Source organism: Heteronotia binoei, chromosome 17 (assembly GCF_032191835.1).
Source record: "Heteronotia binoei isolate CCM8104 ecotype False Entrance Well chromosome 17, APGP_CSIRO_Hbin_v1, whole genome shotgun sequence".
NCBI lineage: Eukaryota > Metazoa > Chordata > Lepidosauria > Squamata > Gekkonidae > Heteronotia > Heteronotia binoei.
This window is the reverse complement of record NC_083239.1, coordinates 49,312,048-49,336,372: the sequence shown is the minus strand read 5'-3', so window position 1 is coordinate 49,336,372 and position 24,325 is coordinate 49,312,048. Positions and strand designations below refer to the sequence as shown.

General features: G+C 49.5%; 1 protein-coding gene across 1 annotated transcript in view; it reads left to right on the top strand.

The window, feature by feature from the left end:
- MEIS3 (Meis homeobox 3) overlaps window positions 1-24,325 on the top strand; it is a gene marked incomplete at its 5' end in the record, with an annotated part of 61,234 nt that overhangs the window by 16,450 nt on the left and 20,459 nt on the right. Inside the window, 2 exons of the mRNA XM_060258254.1 lie at window positions 2,999-3,148; window positions 13,250-13,361. Of these exons, the coding sequence (XP_060114237.1) occupies window positions 2,999-3,148; window positions 13,250-13,361 (262 nt within the window). The remainder of the gene's footprint in view (window positions 1-2,998; window positions 3,149-13,249; window positions 13,362-24,325) is intronic.

The window sequence follows — 24,325 nt, the reverse complement described above, 5'->3', positions numbered from 1 at the left end:
CTTGCTCCTGGCTCCACCCTGAATGCCTCCTGGCTCCACCCCCAAAGTCCCCAGATATTTCTTGAATTGGACTTGGCAACCCTACCAGGAATTTCCCAACTAGAGTTGCCAAGTCCAATTCAAGAAATATCTGGGGACTTTGGGGGGTGGAGCCAGGAGACATTGGGGCGGAGCCAGGAGCAAGGGTGTGACAAACATCACTGAACTCCAAAGGTTCACATTTAAAGGGACTGCACATCTTTTTTAAACACCTTCCTTCCGTAGGAAATAATGAAGGATAGGGGCACCTTCTTTTGGGGCTCATAGAATTGGACTCCCCGGTCCAATCTTTTTGAAACTTGGGGAGTATTTTGGGGAGAGGCACTGGATGCTCTACTGAAAATGTAGTGCCTCTACCTCAAAAACCAGCTCTCCCCCAGAGCCCCGCAGATCAATTCTCCATGATTTCCTATGGGAATAAGTCTCCATAGGGAATAATAGAGTTCCCAGTAGCCATTTCCTTCCCCTCCCCCCCGCTTTCTGATGGCCCTGAAGCGGGGGGAGGGCCTCCGAACCGGGGGATCCCCTGCCCTTGCCTGGGGATTGGCAACCCTATTCCCAACCTAGAGCCGGCAGTTCTGTCTGCAAGTCCTCCTGGCTGCTGTGTTTGGAGAAATCCTGCCTCCCCTGTGCTGACGGAAGGAACTCGTTACCCACTCAATAAAACCCTGTGTGCAAAACCTGATAAATCCCTCATTAATGTCCTAATTAACCCTTTGATTCACGCAGCGGAGGCCTGCTGGGGGGGTGGGGGGAACAGGCCCTCTGTAACCAGGTTTTAATCTTCCAGCGTGGATAAAGGGTGGGGGGAGAGCGACTGAGCTTGCAGGAGGGAGAGAGGGAGGACCCGGTGTTGATTTAGGGGTGGGGGGGGGCGTGCAGAGATGAAAAGATCCTGGGGGTGATTGAGGAGGTCTGGCCTCCTTTAGCCACCCGGAGTGAAACAAGCAACTGGCTTAGACAACTGGTGTGCATCATATTTCAGTCTCGTTGAGGGGACTCTGAAGCAGGTTGGTCCCCTCCTGGTTTGGGGGTCTAAAATAATTTAAAATAATCTAGGGCAGGCCTCAGATTCAGCAGGAGCTCACAGGAGCGCAGCTGCTGATCCTTTCTGACGGTTCACCCCTTTTCCTCTCCACCTACCTTGTCCGTTGAGTAGTAGGTGCAGCTGCATAACAATCCCTGGATTAGGAGAGCGGGCAGCCAGCCGGCCACCAGGGACTTTGCCACACCCCCTGGAGACACCCACACCACCCTTTCTCCACTTCTTATGTGATTTTGGACCGTGGGTCACTTGTTGACCTTTTGACTGGGGGGGGGGAGCAGCCCAGCAGAGCCCCAGGTGAGCGAGGCCTGCTTGGACTGGCTGGATCTCTAGCCAGCCCAAGCAGGCTTTGCTTGCCCAGGGCTTTCCTTTCTTGCATCAGGTTGCTTTTGGCTGGGGGGGGGCATATGCTAATGAATTTAGGGCTGCCAAGACTGCTAGAGTGTCCAGGAAAACCATAGAGTTTTACTGGAAATGTCTAGAGTGCCCAGCATACGACATCGCCAGTGCGAAGACGTCACTTGTGGGTGAGGTCAACGTGCTGGCGACGTCAGGGGAGGTTCCTCCCACCAGCCCAATGAGGGCCGACGGGTTGGCAACCTCCTGGGTGGGAGAACCCCCACCTGGCCCAGGAGCTTAGCAGCCCTAGACTAGATGGACCACTGGATGAGAATGCTGGTCTGATCCAGCAGGGCTCTTCTGATGTTCTTCTCAGGGGAAGGCCTCGGCCTCTCTGCCCTGTTGTTGGCCCTCCAGAGGAACTGGTGGTCCAGTGTTTGAGACAGGATGCTGGATGAGATGGAACATTGGTCTGATCCAGCAGAACTCTTTTCATGTTCTTATGAAGGCCTCAGCCTCTGTGCCCTGTTGCTGGCCCTCCAGAGGGATAACATGTGAATGTAAGAAGAGCCCTGCTGAATCAAAGCAGTGGTCCATCTAGCAGTCCAGCATCCTGTCTCAGAGTGGCCATCTAGTTCCTCTGGAGGTCCAACAACATGACATAGAAGACAAGACCTTCATTAGAACACAAAAAGACCCCTGGTGGATCAGACCAGTGGTCCTTCTAGTCCAGCCTCCTGTCTCACACAATGGTCAACCAGTTATTCTGGAGGGCCAACCACAGGGCAGAGAGGCTGAGGCCTTTCCCTGATGTTGTGCCCTGACTCTAGGAATCTGAGGTTTAGTTCCCCTCAGTCCCCATGGCTAGCAGTCACTGACAGACTTCTCCTCCATGAATCTACCTAATCCTCTGCTCAAGCTGTTTATTCCTGTGGTCATCTCCACATCCTCCGGTAGCAAATGCCACATTTCAATCACTCTCCGTGTAACTTAGCGTTTTGTCCATCCTCACCTGACCTCACCTACTTCCTAAAAACAGTTGATGGGTGCCAGGAAAGGTGTGGGTGGGCACCACAATAGGGACCCCTGACTTAAATGAAATACATGATAAGGACTCCCAATGGGAAACTACCAAATAGGCTAGCATCCATCTAGCCCAGGGGGGGCCGAACTTGCTTAATGCAAGAGCCAGATCGAATAAATGTCAGATGTTTGAGAGCCAGAAGACGTGAACGTGAGATGTTTGAGAGCCAGAAGACGTGAACGTGAGATGTTTGGGAGCTGGAAGGAAGGAAGAGAGGGAGGGAGGAAGGAAAATAGATTTGGGGAAGAGGTGGAAAGAAAGCAACTTTAAATGTGTTCTCCAAGTTGCTGGCTGACTTGGCTCAGCGAGGGATTTAAAAGAGACAAATGCCTTCTCCAAGCCAGCCGATGGGGCAGCGGGGGCTTTGCGAGCCACACAATACGTGTGAAAGAGCCACACGTGGCTCCCGAGCTGCGGTTTGGCCACCCCTGATGCGCTTTTCTTTTTAATGGCGTTTTTGTTGTCGCTGTTGTCCCCTGGTGCTGTGACAGGTCCACGACCTCTGTGACAACTTCTGCCACCGTTACATCACTTGCCTCAAGGGGAAGATGCCCATCGACCTGGTGATAGACGACAGAGACGGGGGCTCCAAATCGGACTTGGAAGATTTTGGCGGGTCTTGCGCGAGCCTCTCAGACCAGGTGAACCCCCACCCCACCCCGGGCAGCCTGGCCTCCCAGCCCCGGGAATGATTCCGAAAGCCTGTGTTGGCAAGGGTCACCAAACTGGCTCCCTGTTGTGCGGCTGGTCAAACTCTGCGGATGTGTAAAATCTCTGGCAGGGGCTAGAGGAGCAGGGTTGCCAAGTCCAATTCAAGAAATACCTGGGGACTTTGGGGGTGGAGCCAGGAGACATTAGGGGCGGAGCCAGGAGCAAGGGTGTGACAAGCATAAATGAACTCCAAGGGAGTTCTGGCCATCACATTTAAAGGGACCGCACACCTTTTCAATTCCTTCCTTCCATAGGAAATAATGAAGGATAGGGGCACCTTCTTTTGGGGCTCATAGAATTGGACCCCCTGGTCCAATCTTTTTGAAACTTGGGGGGTATTTTGGGGAGAGGCACTAGATGCTATACTGAAAATTTGGTGGCTCTACCCCAAAAAACAGCCCCCCCAGAGCCCTAGATACCTGTGGATCAATTCTCCATGATTTTCTATGGGAATAAATTTCCATAGAGAATAATAGACATTTTCCTCCCCTCCCTTCGCTTTCTGACGACCCTGAAGTGGGGGGAGGGTCTCCAAACCGGGGGATCCCCTGCCCCCACCTGGGGATTGGCAACCCTATAGAGGAGTCATCTGCCAAGCTGACCTCAGAATTTTGTAAACCCAGATTTTGGGGGGTGGTTGTTGTTTGGTTCTCGTGCTTGTGCTGAAATGCATTCCTGAGGCTCAGCACTTTTCGGTATATCACAGGGGTGGCCAAACTTGCTTAACATGAGAGCCACATGGAATACACATCAGATGTTTTAAGAGCCACAAATATGAACATCAGATGTTTGAGAGCCGCAAATATGAACATCAGATGTTTGAGAGTCGCAAATATGAACATCAGATGTTTGAGAGCCACAAATATGAACATCAGATGTTTGAGAGCCACAAATATGAACATCACATGTTTGAGAGGCGCAAATATGAACATCACATGTTTGAGAGCCACAAATATGAACATCAGATGTTTGAGAGGCGCAAATATGAACATCAGATGTTTGAGAGCCGCAAATATGAGCATCAGATGTTTGAGAGCCGCAAATATGAACATCACATGTTTGAGAGCCGCAAATATGAACATCAGATGTTTGAGAGCCGCAAATATGAACATCACATGTTTGAGAGCCGCAAATATGAACATCAGATGTTTGACAGCAGCAAATATGAACATCAGATGTTTGAGAGTCGCAAATATGAACATCACATGTTTGAGAGCCACAAATATGAACATCAGATGTTTGAGAGGCGCAAATATGAACATCAGATGTTTGAGAGCCGCAAATATGAGCATCAGATGTTTGAGAGCCGCAAATATGAACATCACATGTTTGAGAGCCGCAAATATGAACATCAGATGTTTGAGAGCCGCAAATATGAACATCACATGTTTGAGAGCCGCAAATATGAACATCAGATGTTTGACAGCAGCAAATATGAACATCAGATGTTTGAGAGCCGCAAATATGAACATCACATGTTTGAGAGCCACAAATATGAACATCAGATGTTTAAGAGCCACAAATATGAACATCACATGTTTGAGAGCCACAAATATGAACATCAGATGTTTGAGAGCCACAAATATGAACATCAGATGTTTGAGAGCCACAAATATGAACATCAGATGTTTGACAGCCAAAGAAAGGAAAGAAGAAAGGAAAGCAAATAAATGGGGGAGGAAGGGAGAGGTAGAAAGAAAGAAACTTTAACTTTAAATGCATTCTCCAAGCTGCTGGCTGGCTTTTCTGGGAGAAGTGATTTAAAGAGACAAATACCTTCTCCAGGCTGGCCAACAGGGTGGTGGGGGCTTTGTGAGCCACACGATATGTGTGAAAGAGCCACATGTGGCTCTTGAGCTGCAGTTTGGCCACCCCTGGTATATCCGTTTACAAAGAAAATTGTCCGTGTTTCAGAAAATGCTTCAGCTGAGATTAGGAGTGATGTGGGGATCCAGCTTGCCAAACAGTGGCCGTGGCATGTTCGGAACATTTGTGAGAAGATGTTGGAAACGACTCGTGTGTAGTTTCACTTGGAATTGTCCTCTCTTTCCTATTGTTTTTTAAAGGCTCAGAAATGGTACCTTTATGAATGCTTCTATCCAGGGGTCATTTCATGGACTAACAGGTGCTGGAGCTCATTAGCGCTACTCATTTGCAGATGCCACACACCCCCTGACATCACCGGAAGGTGGACTCAATTAGATCAGCTCAGCGTCTACCTTAACATGCTTCTTGAAGTAGAATTGTCCTCATACAACTTTACTCCCATCATACTTTTCAAATTCCTTCCTCCTATCTGGCCACAGTGGTAGGAGGAAGATTTCCATCTGTCTGCTCGATATTATTGCCCCAGTTTTGGTGGGGAAGAAATATTAGAAAGTTTGACAAATCTTAAGTGTTTAGCAAAATTCTCGCAGGGGGTTTGAACGATAGAGCCCAGAAGCAAGTATTTTGGGGGACTGGTAAGAAAGAAAGAGCATAATAAAATGTAGAGCCCCTGTTCAAAATGAGTTGCCAAGTCCTCTTTAAGTCACAGACAAAATGACGTCACCCGGAAGTGATGTCATCAAAATGGCAGCGCGCACGCGGGCCGCTCTAGGCGTTTCCGGGAAAACTCTGTGGTTTCCCCCGGGTGATCTAGCCATTTGGGAGGTTAAAACTCTATGGTACCTATATCTATCTATCTATCTATCTATCTATCCATCTATCTATCCATCTATCTATCTATCTATCTATCTATCTATCTATCTATCTATCTATCTATCTATCTATCTATCTATCTATCTATCTATCTATCTATCTATCTATCTATCTATCTATCTATCTATCTATCCACCCATCTATCCACCCATCTATCCATTTATCTATCTATCTATCTATCTATCTATCTATCCACCCATCTATCCACCCATCTATCTATCTATCTATCTATCTATCTATCTATCTATCTATCTATCTATCTATCTATCTATCTATCTATCTATCTATCTATCTATCTATCTATCTATCTATCTATCTATCCACCCATCTATCCACCCATCTATCCACCCATCTATCCACCCATCTATCCACCCATCTATCTATCTATCCACCCATCTATCTATCTATCTATCTATCTATCTATCTATCTATCTATCTATCTATCTATCTATCTATCTATCTATCTATCTATCTATCTATCTATCTATCTATCTATCTATCTATCTATCCACCCATCTATCCACCCATCTATCCACCCATCTATCCACCCATCTATCCACCCATCTATCCACCCATCTATCCACCCATCTATCCACCCATCTATCCACCCATCTATCCACCCATCTATCCACCCATCTATCTATCCATCTATCTATCTATCTATCTATCTATCTATCTATCTATCTATCTATCTATCTATCTATCTATCTATCTATCTATCTATCTATCCACCCATCTATCCACCCATCTATCCACCCATCTATCTATCTATCTATCTATCTATCTATCTATCTATCTATCTATCTATCTATCTATCTATCTATCTATCTATCTATCTATCTATCTATCTATCTATCTATCTATCTATCTATCCACCCATCTATCTATCCACCCATCTATCTATCTATCCATCATCTATCTATCTATCTATCTATCTATCTATCTATCTATCTATCTATCTATCTATCTATCTATCTATCATCTATCTATCATCTATCTATCTATCTATCTATCTATCTATCTATCTATCTATCTATCTATCTATCTATCTATCTATCTATCTATCTTCTTTCTTTCAAGATTTGGCTGCCACAAGTTCTCTCAGAGCTGTCCTGCTCCAGAGCAGTTCTGTCAGAGATCTCTCAGCCCCACCTACCCCACAGGCAGTGTTCCCTCTAAGCTGCAGAGTCTTGTGAGCAAAAATTCTACTTTGTGAGCTCCTGGCATGAAAGTTATGAGCTCCTGTATCAATGATTGTGCTCTGGGGGCATCCTTCCTGAGCTAAGACAAAAATGGGTGAGCTGGAGGCTAGACATCTGTGAGCTGGCTCACGCTAACTCAGCTTAGAGGGAACACTGTTCACAGGGTGTCTGTTGTGAAGGGCGGGATATAAATCCAATATCATCATCAGCTTCTTCTTCTTCTTCCTCTCCTCCTCCTCCTTATTCTTCCTCTCCTCCTCCTCTTCCTCCTTCTCTCGGTCTTGCCCCCATTTTTGCCTCTGGCCATACATATTTGATTGACTTTTTTTGGGGGGGGGGGGTGGGGGAGTTTTACTCAAAATCCTTTTTGGTCCAGACGGCCATCCTTCGTGTACACCTCCTAGAAAATCAAATCCGTCCCCCTTGCTAATGATAGCCTGTCTCCAGGCTTGTATTCACAGGGTAGTGATGGATTAATAAAATAACAACAACACAACCTTTGCCGTTCCTCGCCCTCCCATCAGCCTACCGAAACCAAACACACTCCCCGTTGCTTAAAAAGGGGGAGAAACCCTCCCACATCCTTCCATCTTCTTTGCAACATCCATGAGCTGAAAGAAAAGAGTCCGGGTTTTTTGGAAAATAATCGCCCCTGACAGATCGCTGGTCATGAAAGAGGCCTGGTCCTCTCTCGCGCCTCCCCCCAGCTTCTGTCCTCCCCCTCCAAAGTTTCCCTGCCTTTCCTGTGCGCTGCTAATGCAGCCGACGCATTCATTTGCCTATAGCTACAATCCTGCATTTTTCATGTGCCCTGGGGCTATCGAGCTGAGAGCTGCACAGAAAGGAGTTTTGGGGGTCGGGGAGAAGAGAGGGGGCTAGGTGGGGCAGCCCAACCCACCGACATGGGGGACCCTCCATAGACTGGAAAATGGAGCATCCTTTCCCAGTCCTGCGTGCCATTGGCCTGGACTCAATGCAAGTCTGAAGTATAATTCCCCCCCCCCCCCTTCCGATCCAATCCCCTATGTATCCACTCACTGTGAAATAAAAGGGTTTTTTCCCCTTGAAAGAAAATGGATAGCCTGTAGTGCAATAATGAGTTTGAAAACCAGGCAGGGAACCTCCAAAGTGTATCCCTCCACATTTCCTGCACAATAGGGTTGCCAATCTCCAGGTGGGGGCTGGAGATCTCCGGAAATCGCAGCCAGTCCCCAGGGGACAGAGATCAGTTCCCCTGGCGAAAACGGCAACTTTGTAGAATAAACAGTCTGCCCAGGGCCTTTTTGTTAAAGCAGGAACATGCAGGAAGGCAGATCCGGCTGGCTTGGTGTCAGGGGGTGGGCTTGGGGACTGTGAAGGGTCACAGCAGGGCAGAATGCCCTCGACTTAAGGTTGCCAAGTCCCCTGCGCTTGCCAGACACTCTAGCCATTTGGGAGGGAAGGACTCTATGGTACCTATGGTACCATAGAGTTTTTCCCTCCCAAATGGCTACAGCGTCTGGGAAAACCATAGAGTTTTCCCGGAAACACCTAGAGCAGCCACAGTGAGACATCACTGGCATGATGACATCACTTCCAGGTGACATCATCACACCTGCGACGTAGGGGGAGGTTCCCCCCACCTGCCCAATGTTGGCCAGCGGGTTGGGAAACTCCCAGAAGGGGGAACCCCCACCCGGACCGGGGGCCTGGCAGCCCTACCTCAGCTCCACCCTCCCAAGCAGCCATTTTCTTCAGGGGAACCGAGCTTGGATTGCAGAAACCTATGGAGCAGAGGTCCATCAGTGGCTATTAGCCACAGCGTATTGTTGGAGCTCTTTGTCTGGGGCAGGGATGCTCTGTATTCTTGGTGCTTGCAGGGGGCACAGTGGGAGGACCCCGCTGATGGACCTCCTTATGGAGCCTGGTTTTTTGGCCACTGTATGACACAGAGTGTTGGAGAGGATGAGCCACTGGTCTGATCCAACATGGCTACTCTTATGTTGTTTTATGAGAACATTACGAGAGCCAGTTTGGCATAGTGGTTAAGTGCGCGGACTAGGGTTGCCAAGTCCAATTCAAGAAATATCTGGGGACTTTGGGGGTGGAGCCAGGAAACTTTGGGGGTGGAGCCAGGAGACATTAGGGGTGGAGCCAAGATCAAGGCTGTGACAAGCGTAATTGAACTCCAAAGGGAGTTCTGGCCATCACATTTAAAGGGACGGCACACCTTTTCACTTCCTTCCATAGGAAATCATGAAGGATAGGGGCACCTTCTTTTGGGGCTCATAGAATTGGACCCCCTGGTCCAATCTTTTTGAAACTTGGGGGGTATTTTGGGGAGAGGCACTAGATGCTATACTGAAAATTTGGTGCCTCTACCCCAAAAAACAGCCCCTCCACAGCCCCAGATACCCGCAGATCAATTCTCCATGATTTTCTATGGGAATAAATCCCCATAGGGAATAATAAGCGTTCCCAGCAGGCATTTCCCTCCCCTCCCCCCGCTTTCTGATGACCCTGAAGCGGGGGGAGGGCCTCCAAACCGGGGGATCCCCTGCCCCCACCTGGGGATTGGCAACCCTAGCGCGGACTCTTATCCAGGAGAACCAGGTTTGATTCCCCACTCCTCCACTTGCACCTGCTGGAATGGCCTTGGGTCAGCCTTAGCTTTCACAGGAGTTGTCCTTGAAGGGGCAGCTGCTGTAAAAAGTGTCTGTTGTGGGGGGTGGGAGAAGGTAAAAGGAGATTGTGACCACTCTGAGATTCAGAGTGTAGGGTGAGATATAAATCCATCATCATCATCATCTTCTTCTTCTACCTTCTTCTTCTTCTTCATCTTCTTCTTCTATTTTATTTTAGTATATTTCTGTTCTGCCCATTCCCCATAGGGCTCAGGGCAGAGTACAACACATGATAAAACAATAAAATACAATAGAAACGTTTTATAAACAGACGACAGCACTCAGAACATTTTCCATATCATCACATATTGCCCATATCATCGCTTCTCCTCTCCCTCCTCTCCCGGAGAACAACTGCAGAAACTGGAGATCTCCAGGCCCTGCCTGGAGGCTGGCAACCCGTGCCCTCCCCTTCCTGCCCTTGACTCCAAGCGGCTCTAATGAAGGCGCTTCCCAGGGCCTGCTCTTAATTAAGGGTTAGTGTTGCTACCAGGGCTTCCTAGAGCTTCGGCAGTGACCCCCTGACCCCCCCTCCCCTCCCCACTCATTGGGGGCTACAAGTGTTGATTTCTCTTTTGAAATCCCGGGCTCCTTAACCCTTTGAACCCCAGGGCTTCTTGCTTGTGGCGCTCCTGTGATCTGCCCTGCCAGGTTAATTAGGCAGGGCATGTGTGGGGCAGAGGTGGGGGGGAGGGCTTTGTCTTAGTCCTCCCGGCAAGAGCGGATAAGGGGGAGGGGGGGTTGCAATCTGAGCTCTTTTGGTAGCTGCCTGGCGGGTTCCTCCCGGGGGCAATGGGGAGAGGGGGGCGCCGCCCCCCCATGTCCCTCTTTGAACTCGGCTCAGTTGGGTAAAAGGGAGAGGGTCAAAATAATTACAGCCCCAATGGAGGCATTGTGGAAATCCTCGCTAAATCCCGGCCTCCTCCTTAAAGGATTTGCAAAAAGAGGGACTTGGGGATGCCGAGCAGGCGGGCTGGGGGGTTGGGGAGGGGTGGCGTAGCCACTGGTTTCCCGGCAGGGCAGCGGCGCGCCGGGCAGAAGCTCAACAGGTGAAGGTCTTCCTCGTTGCCCATTGTGAGAGCGTTCCACCTGTTGGATTTCTGCCCATTGTGCAGCCTATCGGAGTCCTCTTTTCCTGACTTGAAACAGCCCGAGAGGGGACTGATGCTTTGCCCCTCAGTGCAGGTGGTTTTGCCCCAAGAGGGGAAATACTGAACAAAGCAGGATTCAAGTTGTACCTTTAAGACCAACCAATTTTTATTTTGTATGTCAGCTTTCGTGTGCTCTTAAGCACACTTCATCAGACGAGGAATCCGGCGCAGTGAGCAAAGCCATACAGAGCTTAGCAGAGCCATACATAACTGGTAGGCAGTGGCCCAGAATGCAACATGGTACATTTAAGAACCAATGACAGTGAAGGAAAATTATCTGGTAGGCAGTGGTTTAGAATGTAAAATGGTACAATGACTTGATTCCTGCTTTGTTCAACTGCTTTAGACCAACACGGCTGCCCGCTAAGATCTCTCTAGGGAAATACTGTTATGTGAAGTTTGCCTCTGGTAAACTGAGGCAGGAGACAGACTTAAGCCTGGGGGGCGGGGAAGGCCAACGCCATGCTGGGAATTATTAGGAAGGGAACTGAAAACATATCAGCCAGTATCATCATGCCCCTGTATCAATCGATGGTGCGGTCTCATTTGGAGTACTGCGTACAATTCTGGTCGCCGCACCTCAAAAAAGATATTATAACATTGGAGAAAGTCCAGAAAAGGGCAACTGGAATGATTAAAGGGTTGGAACACTTTCACTATGAAGAAAGGTTAAAACGCTTGGGGCTCTTTAGCCTGGAGTAACGTCGACTGCGGGGTGACATGATAGAGGTTGACAAGATTATGCATGGGATGGAGAAAGTAGAGAAAGAAGTCCTTTTCTCCCTTTCCCACAATACAAGAACTTGTGGGCATTCGATGAAATTGCTGAGCAGTTGGGTTAGAATGGGTAAAAGGAAGTCCTTCTTCACCCAAAGGGTAAGCTCACTTTGGTGGGCTCTCCCAGTCAAAGGGCAGAGCTACTGAGCCAAGCTTCTTTTCCTTCTATTGGCTGAGTCCCACCCCCCGCCAGCCCCCTGGGGAAGGAAGGAAAGAGCCAGAGCTTCCTTTGCTCAGTTCCCTGGATCCCATGGGAGAAAAACAAAGAAAGCATCTTTAAAACCAATGAGGGCTAATGTTTTAAGGATGTTTTGAGTTTTTAAAAATATATATATGGGCTTGTCTGCTACCTAATCTTAAATAGGTACACACATGGCCTGGCCCAGCATGGCTTGGCCCAACCAGACATGGCCCAGCCCAACAAGGTCTCATTTATGTCAGATCTGGCCCTCATAACAAATGAGTTCGACACCCTTGCTCTAGCTGCTACATTGTGCTAGCTCTTGATCTGTAATAGCAGTATACTAGTACAGATCATACCTTGCAGCAGTTGTTGGAGTTATTGAGACAAAGCATGCGACGCACCTGGTAGGGGAATTTCCTACCGACCCAACACTCAGCCCTATGGTAATGAGAAGAAGAGGAATTGCAGATTTATACCCCGCCTTTCTCCCTGAATCAGAGACTCAGAGCGGCTTACAATCTCCTATATCGTCTCCCCCCACAACAGACACCCTGTGAGGTGGGTGGGGCCAAGAGGGCTCTCACAGCAGCTGCCCTTTCAAGGACAAGTCCTTCGACTACTATGGCTGACTCAAGGCCATTCCAGCAGGCGCAAGTGGACGAGTGGGGAATCAAACCCGGTTCTCCCAGATAAGAGTCTGCCCTTTCAAGGACAACTTCTGCCAGAGCTACGGCTGACCCAAGGCCATTCCAGCAGCTGCAAGTGGAGCAGTGGGGAATCAAACCCGGTTCTCCCAGATAAGAGTCTGCCCTTTCAAGGACAACCTCTGCCAGAGCTATGGCTGACCCAAGGCCATTCCAGCAGCTGCAAGTGAAGGAGTGGGGAATAAAACCCGGTTCTCTCAGATAAGAGTCCACATACTTCACCACTACACCAAACAGGCTCTCTAATGAAAGTTACAGCCCGTAATTTTTCAGGGAAAGGGGTTTTCACTGGGTTCGGAGAAAACCCTGCTCGAAGAAGCGATGGCTTTGCTTTGTGGAAGACGCAGGGCTGTTTTTTTTTTAACAGGAACGCAGTTCCAGCTGGCTTGGTGTCAGGAGGTGTGGCTTAATGTATAAATGAGTTCCTGCTGGGCATTTTCTACCAAAAAGCCCTGTGCGAAACAATGGTGACATCAGGGGGTGTGGCCTAATATGCAAATGAGTTCCTGCTGGGCTTTTTCCTACAAAAAGCCTTGGGAAGACGTACCTGCCTGGTGTGGTGGTTTGACTGTTGGATTGGGTCCTAGGGCCAGAGATAGCCCAGTTCTCTGTCTCCAATAATTGCACCATTCTGATCTCTTTGCATGTAGAACAACTCCTGGATTCGAGACCACGACGAGACAGGATCCACGCACTCAGGAACGCCGGGACCATCCAGCGGCGGGATTGCGTCGCAAAGTGGTGATAACTCCAGTGAACAAGGTGAGGACTGCTGGGGCCGGAGAAACTGGGGGGAGGGGGAGGAGGAGCTGCTCTCCGAAAATGTTCCTTTACAAATAAGCTCTTTCGGTTAGAAGCAGAAGGGGGGGGGGAGAAACAGGCCCCCCCCCACCGCTTTGGCGTCATTTGCTTCCCTGAACATAGGGTTGCCAAGTCCAATTCAAGAAATATCTGGGTACTTTGGGGGTGGAGCCAGGAGCCTTTGGGGGTGGAGGCAGGAGCAAGGTTGTGACAAGCATCACTGAACTCCAAGGGAGTTCTGGCCATCACATTGAAAGGGACCTCTCTCTCTCTCTCGGCTTGGCTTCGCGAACGAAGATTTAAGAAGGGTGCAATAGTCCACGTTTGCTGCAGGCTCGCTGGTGGCTGACAAGACCAATGTGGGACAGGCAGGTCCGGCCACAGTGGCTGCAGGGAAAAGTCTGATTTAGGGTTGGTCCTGTAGCAGTGCGATTCTTCCTCAATCTCCTTTTGTCCTCAAGACCAGCTATGCGTGCGTTCTCAAAGGAAGAGACAGCCTGGTGGATGGTGTGCCTCCATGCTTTGCGATCTGAGGCTAGGTCAGACCACTGGTGATGGTTGATGGCCCTTTTAAATGCCTTCCTTGCATAGGAAATAATGAAGAATAGGGGCACCTTCTTTGGGGACTCATAGAATTGCACCCCCTGGTCCAATCTTTTTGAAACTTGGAGGGTACTTTGGGGAGAGGCACTAGATGCTATACTGAAAATCTGGTGCCTCTCCCTCAAAACACAGCTCTCCCAGAGCCCCAGATACCTGCAGGTCAATTCTCCATTATTCTCTATGGGAATAAATCTCTGTAGGGAATAATGGGGTTCCCAGCAGACATTTCCCTTCCCTTCCCCCCGCTTTCTGATGACCCTGAAGCGGAAGGAGGGCCTCCAAACCAGGGGATCCCCTGCCCCCACCTGGGGGTTGGCAACCGTACCTGAACGCGGTCCTTGCCTTTCAGGGAATGGCTCTGTTTGCATTCTGTTTGCAAACAAAGTCATTTGGGAGCAAGGGCAATTCTCCTTGCATTGCTTTGCCCTCGCTCTGAATAGAAGCTGCTGCTCCTGAATGGCTGCACTGCCTTCTCCCCAGTTTTGAGCCCCTTCCCATTGACAAGGATGGGGGTGGGGATTGTACAGATTATCATAGGCATCCAGACAACAACCCTATAAGGGATGCCCACAGTTCCCACATTGCAGAGGAAGAGCTGCGGTCAAGAGCTGCAGTGTAATGAGTGGCCTTGGCCTTTGCAGAAGATCGACGGGATTTTGAGGCCTTTTGGACACTGGACATTATCGATTCATTCGCTGGATAAAATCAATCATTGTCTTGCTTCTTTGATACAAGAGCCAGAGTGGTTTTGTAATCGGAGTGTTGGACTCGGATCTGGGAGGTCTGAGTTCAGATCTTCAGTCTGCCATGGAAGCTTGCTGGGTGACCTTGGGCTGGCTGCGCACACAAACTCAACCTTACCTACCTAGCAGGGTTGTTGTGCGGGTAAACAGAAGAATGCCATTACCCACTTTGAGTCCCCCAGTAGGGTTGCCAGGTTCCCTGGCCGCTGGCAGGGGGTGAGGGGCAGGGTGACCAGGTCCAGGTTAGGAGCAGTGTTAGAATCATAGAGTTGGAAGGGGCCTCTACGGTCATCCAGTCCAACCCCCTGCAGAATGCAGGAAACTCACAAACTCTTCCGCCTATATTCACAGTTCCCTCTAAGCTGAGTTAGTGTGAGCTAGCTCTCAGATCTTTAGCCTCCAGCTCACACATTTTTGTCTTCGCTCAGGAAAAATGGCCCCAGAGCACACCAATTGATGCAGGAGCTCACTACTTTAATGCCAGTGGCTCACGAAGTAGAATTTTTGCTCGCAAGACTCTGCAGCTTAGACGTTGGGAGACTCCTGAAGAATTTGAGATAGAGCTTGGGGATGATGATGATGATATTGGATTTATATCCCGCCTTCCACTTTGAATCTCAGAGTGGCTCACAATCTCCTTTATCTTCCTCCCCCACAACAGACACCCTGTGAGGTAGGTGGGACTGAGAGAGCTCTGACAGAAGCTGCCCTTTCAAGGACAACTCCTACGAGAGCTATGACTAACCCAAGGCCATTCCAGCAGCTGCAAGTAGAGGAGTGGGGAATCAAACCCAGTTCTCCCAGATAAGAGTCCGCACACTTCACCACTACACCAAAGTGGGAGGATATTAGTGGAATATAACGCCAAAGAGTCCACCCTCCAAAGTATCTATTTCTCCCAGGGGAACTGATCTCTGTAGGACTGGAGATAAGCTGTCATTCAGGGGATCCCCAGGTCCCACCTGGAGGCTGGCATCCCTAGTATCAACAAAGCAAATAAATAATAAAGCATTATCCATGTAAGGCAAAAGACCTGTCCAAAATACATTGCAATCAAAGTGAGTCTCCTTGCATTTTTTTAAAAAAATTTAAAAAGTAGCAGAGCTCCGATCTGGATTGAGGGTGTACTTTTGACTGTGTATTAGAGCAGGGGTTCCCAACCCCCAGGCTGTGGACCAGTACCAGTCCGTGGCCGGTTAGCAACTGGGCTGGGAGTTGTATAATTATTTAATTATATATTACAATGTAGTAATAATAATACAACGACACTGGATTTATATCTTGCCCTCCAAATCTCCTTTATTTTCCTCCCCCGCAACAGACACCCTGTGAGGTAGGTGGGGCTGAGAGAGCTCTTACAGCAACTGCCATTTGAAGGACAGATCTGTGGGAGCTATGGCTGACCATAGCTGACCACAGGTGGATGACCTCCAGCGGCACCTGGACTGAGGCAGCTCGCCGGTGCTGATGTTTTTAGACCTATCGGCAGCGTTCGATATGGTCGACCATCGGTTGCTGACTTGCCGTCTCGCCGACGCGGGGATTCAGAGGCTGGCCTTACAATGGCTTTCCTTTTTCCTCGATGGTCGGGGACAAAGGGTGCCATTTGGGGGTGAACTGTCCCGGATACACACGCTTGATTGCGGGGTGCCTCAGGGGGCGGTGCTTTCCCCGATGCTGTTCAACAGCTACATGCGCCCCCTTGCCCAGAGGTATGGGTTGGGTTGTCACCAGTATGCTGATGACACCCAGCTCTATCTACTTATGGACGACCGGCCTGATTGTGTCCCAGAAAATCTGGACCTGGCGTTGCAAGCCGTGGCTGGATGGCTCATGCTGAGTAGATTGAAACTAAATCCAGCGAAGACAGAGATCCTTTGCTTGGGTCGGTAGGAAATTCCCCTACCGGCCTTTGACGGTGCGCCACTGACGGTGGCGTGCAGGGTCAGGAGCTTGGGGGTACTACTGGAGCCTGCCCTGACAATGGAGGCCCAGATAGCAGCCACTGCTAAGTCCGCATTTTTTCATCTTAGGCGGGCGAGGCAGTTGGCCCCTTTCCTGGAACACGGCAACCTGGCAACAGTGATCCATGCAATGGTCACCTGGAGGTTGGACTACTGTAATGCCCTCTACATGGGGCTGCCCCTGTGCCGAACCCGGAAGTTGCAGCTAGTGCAGAATACTGCTACCCGGCTGTTATTAGGGCTTCCTAGGTGGGAGCACATTCAGCTGGGGCTCCGGGGACTGCACTGGCTGCCAATAATATACTGGGTTCGTTACAAGGTGCTGGTTATTACCTTTAAAGCCCTATATGGCCTAGGACCTCCCTACCTTAGGGACCGTCTCTCCCCACGTGTTCCCCAGAGAGTACTCAGATCTGGCTCCCAAAATCTGCTAGTAATCCCCGGGCCGAAGGAGGCCTGTCTGAAGTCAACCAGGGATAAGGCCTTTTCAATCACAGCCCCCTGCTGGTGGAACCAGCCTCCAGATTTATACAAAGTGCTGTTACCAGTAAGAATTTCTCAAGTAGTCATCAACAAATTAAAAGAACATCACCCAGTCACCCAAAGTCACTGAATAACAAATTAATGTCCAATTTTCATAGTAAGAGAGTGCAGGTGGCGATTCCAATGCTGTAGTCCTTCATGGAAGAAGAAGAAGATATTGGATTTATATCCTGCCCTCCACTCCGAAGAGTCTCAGAACGGCTCACAATCTCCTTTACCTTCCTCCCCCACAACAGACACCCTGTGAGGTGGGTGGGGCTGAGAGAGCTCTGACAGAAGCTGCCCTTTCAAGGACAACCTCTGCCACAGCTATGGCTGACCCAAGGCCATGCTAGCAGGTGCAAGTGGAGGAGTGGGGGACTTTTTCTTGTACAGCAAGGCACAAAATAATTTGCTACGCAGTTGTACTTCATCCCACGTTTTGCTTTTGCTTCGATAACACCATTGGAAAACGTTGCGAGAGACAGCAGTTGGAACACGAAGCAATTTTTGGGAAGCTCGTCGAAGCAAAAGCGAAACGCGGGATGAAGCACAACCGTGTAGCAAATTATTTTGTGCCTTGCTGTACAAGAAAAAGTCATTTGGAGCTTCGGTCTCCGTGAAGGACTACAGCATTGGAATCGCTACCTGCACCCTCTATGAAAATTGGACATTAATTTGTTATTCGGTGACTTTGGGTGACTGGGTGAGGTTCCTTTAATGTTTAGTTCTGTACAAATTTGTTGGGAAATCTGCCCCATGGCGCAGAGTGGTAAAGCTGCAGTACTGCGGTCCTAAGCTCTGCTCATGACCTGAGTTCGATCCCGGCGGAAGCTGGGTTCAGGTAGCCAGCTCGTGTTTGACTCAGCCTTTCATCCTTCCGCGGTCGGTCAAATGAGTCCCCAGCTTGCTGGGGGCGGGGAAGTGTAGATGACTGGGGAAGGCAAGGGCAAACCACCCCGTAAAAAAGTCTGCCGTGAAAACGTCGTGATGCGACATCACCCCAGAGTCGAAAACAACTGGTGCTTGCACAGGGAACTGCCTTTATCTTTACTTGAGAAATTCGTCCCCCGCAACAGACACCCTGTGAGGTAGGTGGGGCTGAGAGAGCTATTACAGCAGCTGCCATTTGAAGGACAGATCTGCGAGAGCTATGGCTGATAACAGTCTCAGTCAACACTTTATATAAATCTGGAAGCCGGTTTTCGTGGAAACTTATACCTTTATTCCTGCCCCACCTGGGGATTGGCAACTGTACCCAGAACATCTTTGCCTGTATGAGGCAGAAAGCTGGCGTTATGGTAATTAGTGTGCGTGTGTGTGTGTGTGCTGGGGAGGTGCACTCGCACACAGAGGCCTCTCGGCATTCCTGCACTCGCCATCTGTTGAGCAAATACCCTGAGAATGGGGGCACCCAGCCGAAGAAAGGGAGAGAAAAAGGCACAGAGGAAGGCTGGAGAGACGGCAGCGGCTGGAAGCTGGGGGTCACCCTGGGGGTCGCCGTTTCTGAGCTCCGGCGATGTGGCAGAGCAGAGAAGTCAGGCTTCCAGTTGTGGGGGCGGGAGAGAAGGGTGGAGGAGGGAGGAGGAGGAGGAGAAGGAGGGTAGGTCTGCCTTCAGCAGGCCTTAGAGGTGGAGGAAAGGAAGTCGGGTTGCCAATCTCCAGGTACGGGCAGGGGATCCTCCCCGGTTTGGAGGCCTTCCCCTGAGAACAACAACCCACTTCAGGCTCAACCGAAAGGGGAGGGAATGTCTGTTGGGCATTCCATTATTCCCTATGGAGACTGATAGGGTATAATGGAGAATTGATCTGGGGGTTTCTGGAGCTCTGGGGGGGGGGTGTTGTGTTTTGAGCTAGAGGCACCAAATCTGCAGCATAGCGTCCCATGCCTCTCCCCAAAATACCCTCCAAGTTTCAAAAAGGTTGGACCAGGGGGTCCAATCCTATGAGCCCCCAAAGAAGATGCCCCTATCCTTCATTATTTCCAAAGGAGGGAAGGCTTTTGAAAGGTGCACAGTCTCTTTAAATGTGATGGCCAGAAGAAGAAGAAGATATTGGATTTATATCCCGCCCTCCACTCCGAAGAGTCTCAGAGCGGCTCACAATCTCCTTTATCTTCCTCCCCCACAACAGACACCCTGTGAGGTGGGTGGGGCTGAGAGGGCTCTCACAGCAGCTGCCCTTTCAAGGACAACCTCTGCCAGAGCTATGGCTGACCCAAGGCCATTCCAGCAGCTGCAAGTGGAGGAGGGGGGAATCAAACCCCGTTCTCCCAGATAAGAGTCCGCACACTTAACCACTACACCAAACTGGCTCTCCACCAAACCCTTTGGAGTTCAATGATGCTTGTCCCAACCTTGCTCCTGGCTCCACCCATAATGTCTCCTGGCTCCGCCCCCAAAGTCCCCAGATATTTCTTGAATTGGACTCGGCAACCCTAGGGAAGGAAGTGTGGGCCCTGGGGAAGAGAAGGCAGACTGGTTTCCAAATATGGCCTGGTTGGAGGGGGGAAATCTTCACTCCATCCCCCTTTCCCCAGCTCTAACCTTCTGGGCTGTTCTCCTTGAGAGCCAGTTTAGTATAGTGGTTAAGAACAGCGGTCTCTAATATGGATAAGGTTGCCAAGCCGCTGTGGCCTCTGATGAGGGACGTTTTTCGCACACACAGTGCATAAGTGACATTATCGCACTGGCGATGTTTTCCGGAAAATCTGTATAGTTTTCCCGGACACTCTAGCAATTTGGGAGAGAAACCTCTATGGTACAATGGATACCATAGAGTTTTGCCCTCCCAAATTGCTAGAGTGTCTGGGAAACCCATAGAGTGTTCCCGGAATTGCTGAGAGCGGCCGTGCATGATGTTGCCAGCGTGATGACATCACTTCCGGATGATGTCATCGTGCCAGTGATGTCGGGGGAGGTCCCCCCCCCCCTACTCAATGTGGGCCGGCGGGTTGGGAACCTCCAGGGCGGGAGAAACCCTGCCCGGCCCGGGGGCTTAGCAGCCCTAAATATGGAGAACTGGATTTGATTCTCCAGCTCTCCACATGTCGCTGCCGGGTGGCCTCGGGTCGGTCCCAGTTCTTTCAGAGTTCTCTCAGCCCCACCTGCCTCTCAGGGCAGGAGAGGCGCTTTAGGGAGTCACTGCTCACTTCTTCGAAGTAGCACTTTAAAAGACTAACAGATTTTCTGGCGGGGAATGAGCTTTTGGGAATCACTGCTCACTTCACCTCTGCCGATTGCTCTTCCAATGCAGATGCCACCTGCCAAAGTCCTTTGTCAGCATTAGAAGCCCATCTTCCCCAAACATAAGAACCTTGCTGCACCAGTGGTCCTCCTAGTCCAGTGGCCAGCCAGTTCCTCTGGAGGGCCAGCAAAAGGGCTGAGAGGCTGAGGCCTTCAGAAGAACATCAGAAGAGCCCTGCTGGATCAGATCAGTGAGGGTCCATCTAGTGCAGCCTCCTGTCTCACACAGTGGCCAACCAGTTCCTCTGGAGGGCCAACAATAGGGCTGAGGGGCCGAGGCCTCCCCCTGAGAAGAACATCAGAAGAGTCCTGCTGGATCAGACCATAAGAGAACATAAGAACATAAGAGAAGCCATGTTGGATCAGGCCAACGGCCCATCAAGTCCAACCCTCTGTGTCACACAGTGGCAAAAAATGTTATATACACACATACACTGTGGCTAATAGCCACTGATGGACCTGTGCTCCATATTTTTATCTAAACCCCTCTTGAAGGTGGCTATACTTGTGGCCGCCACCACCTCCTGTGGCAGTGAATTCCACATGTTAATCACATGCACTAGATGGACATTACCAGTGAGGGTCCATCTAGTGCAGCCTCCTGTCTCACACAGTGGCCAGCCAGTTCCTCTGGAGGGCCAACAACAGGGCAGAGAGGCCGAGGCCTTCCCCTGAGAAGAACCTCAGAAGAGCCCTGCTGGATCAGACCAGTGAGGGTCCATCTAGTGCAGCCTCCTGTCTCACACAGTGGCCAACGAGTTCCTCTGGGGGGACAAGAACAGGGCACAGAGGCCAAGGCCCTGATGTTGCCTCCTGGCTCTGGGATTCAAAGGTTGGCTGTCTTTGAATGTGACGGTTCCCCCCAGTCCCCATGGCTAGTAGCCACTGATGGGGGAATTCATTGAAGAGAAGCCCCTCTCTCTTTGAAAGCCAGGGTATAACACCATTGAGTCCCCCCTTTTCCACAGGGGAACTGATTTCTGTAGGTCAGTTGCAATTCCAGGAGATATCCAGGCCTCACCTGGAGGGTGGCAAGCCTATGTGACAGTCATGGGAGGTAAACGACTCCTGCAGCTTTTCTTGGAACTGCAAATTCTCACCCAGATCTGCAGCAGAGTTTAGGAAGAAAAAGACAGCGGAGGTGGATTTATTTTTGCATTTTAGGCTTGGGGTGTATGTGGGGAGAAGAAAAGCGGGGTGGGGCAGGGGATCGCGTGGGGGCATGGGGGATGGCTGGTGGAGTCCCCCCCCCACCCCAGAGCAGCTATGCTTCCTCTGATGCATAATTAACTTTCCCCTCCGGGCAGGGCTTTTAAGCTGCCTTTTAGCCGGAGGATAGAAAAGTGTAACAGCTGTTCCGCTGGGGTAAGATTCGGGGTGGGGGGGAGAGAGAGCAGGGGAGGGAGAGACAGGATTTCGTGTTTGCCAAGCGAGGCCTGTGTACAGTTGGTATGGGGGGGGGAACATGAGCTAGAAGACGTTCTGCCCCCTCCCCTTTCCTTGAGAATTCACGGGAAGCGAAAAGTTCTGTTTGTTTTTAATTGTTTGAGCCCCGGAAGGAATAAGAGGGTCGGGGAAGACTTGAGGAAGTGGGGTTTTCTTTGCAAGGGGGGAGAGGCAGATTTGGGGATTTTTTTTTTTTGTGGGGAGGGGAGATCACAAATCAAGAAGGTCCCAGGGAGAGTTCTTATAATCTGGTCATCGCACCTCAAAAGTGATATATATATAGCATTGGGAAAAGTGCAGAAAAGGGCAACTAGAATGATTAAAGGGTTGGAACACTTTCCTATGAAGAAAGGTGTTGGTATTGACCTTTAAAGCCCTATATGATCAGGGGCCTGCCTATCTTCGGGACTGCCTTTCACCACATGTTCCCCAGAGAGCACTGCGTTCAGGGACGCAACATCTATTGTCCATCCCCAGACCAAGGGAGGCCAGGTTGTGCTTGGTCCAGGGCCTTCTCAGTGGCAGCACCTGAAATTTGGAATGCACTCCCGGAGGCCATAAGGGCCCAGCAGGACCTCTCTCAGTTTTGCAGACCCTGCAAAACTGAGTTATTTCAACAGGTCTTTGGCATCTAAACCAGTAGGTGACTGACTGCCACCCTACACTACTGAGAAACTGGAATCACTATGGGGTCACTGTTAGTAAAGGATGATCCCGACGAGGTTGTTGCTTAACAGCACCATAAAATGTTTTAAAATGCTTTAATTATACTTACTGTTTGAAGTTTTGAACAGTTTAATTGAATTTATTGTTTGAAGTTTTGAAATGAGTGTTAGCCACCCTGAGTCTGCTTGCGGAGAGGGTGGGATACAAATTAAAGGTAGTAGTAGTAATAATAATAATAAAAATAACAACAAAAGGTTAAAGCGCTTGCAGCTCTTTAGCTTGGAGAAACGTCGACTGCGGGGTGACACGACAAGAGGTTTACAAGATGAGATAGAGAAGGTAGAGAAAGAAGTCCTTTTCTCCCTTTCTCACAATACATGAACTCGTGGGCACGCAATGAAATTGCTGAGCAGTCGGGTTAGAACGGATAAAAGGAAGTCCTTCTTCACCCAAAGGGTGATTAACACGTGGAATTCACGGCCACAGGAGGTGGCGGCGGCTACAAGCATAGCCAGCTTCAAGAGGGGGATTGGGTAAACATATGGAGCAGAGGTCCATCAGTGGCTCTTAGCCACAGTGTATTGTTGGAACTCTCTGTCTGGGGCAAGTGATGCTCTGTATTCTTGGTGCTTGGGGGGGCACAGTGGGAGAGCTTCTAGTGTCCTGGCCCCGCTGGTGGACCTCCTGATGGCACCTGGGTTTTTTGGCCAGTGTGTGACACAGAGTGTTGGATTGGATGGGCCACTGGCCTGATCCAACATGGCTTCTCTTATGTCCTTAATCATTTTATTGAGTCTTTCTCCAAGGGGACCAGGGTGACATCCATCTGTTTCCTTCTCCCTCCTCCGTTTTATCTCTACAACAGCCCTGCAATGTAGATGAGGCTGCATAGAGGGTTGCCAATCCCCAGTTGGGGGCAGGGGATCCCCCAGTTTGGAGGCCCTTCCCCCATTTCAGGGTTATCAGAAAGCGCGTGTGTGTGTGTGGGGGGGGGTTGAATGTCTGTTGGATACTCTATTATACCTGATGGAGACTGATCCCCATACGATATAGTGGAAAATTGATCTGTGGGTATCTGGAACCCTGGGAGATGTTTTTTTGAGCTAGAGGCACCACATTTTCACCATAGCATTTGGTGCCTCTCCTCAAAACACCCTCCAAGTTTCAAAAAGATTGGACTAGGGGGTCCAATTCTATGAGCCCCCAAAGAAGGTGCCCCTGCCCTTCATTATTTCCATATGGTCCCCTGGGAAAGGAAGCAAAGAGCCAGAACTTCCTTATCCCAGTTCCCCGGATCACACAGGAGAGATACAAAGAAATCACCTTTAGACCAACGAGTGCTGATGTTTTAAGGATGTTTTAGTTAAGTTTTTTTAAAAAATCTTTAATTGTGCTTGTCTGTGTCCTTTATAAAGTTTATGTCTCTGCTACCTGGCATTACATTTTATATTAACATTTTTATTATTTTTTTGAAGTAATCAAGTAAATATCAATATTAATATGTGCATACAATTAATTAATCTTATTTAAAAACAAGTTATAAACTAGCACCTATACTTAGATACATATCATAAATATCGAGGAAGGCTATTAAGTGACATCAGTGTAACCAGACATGCTAACCATTCTCTATTCAAGAAGAGAGGTCAAGGAGTATCAAGATACAATCAATCCAAAAAATACTTATATTGTTTAAAAAAATATATAAATCATATATATTAATTCCTGCATTACAT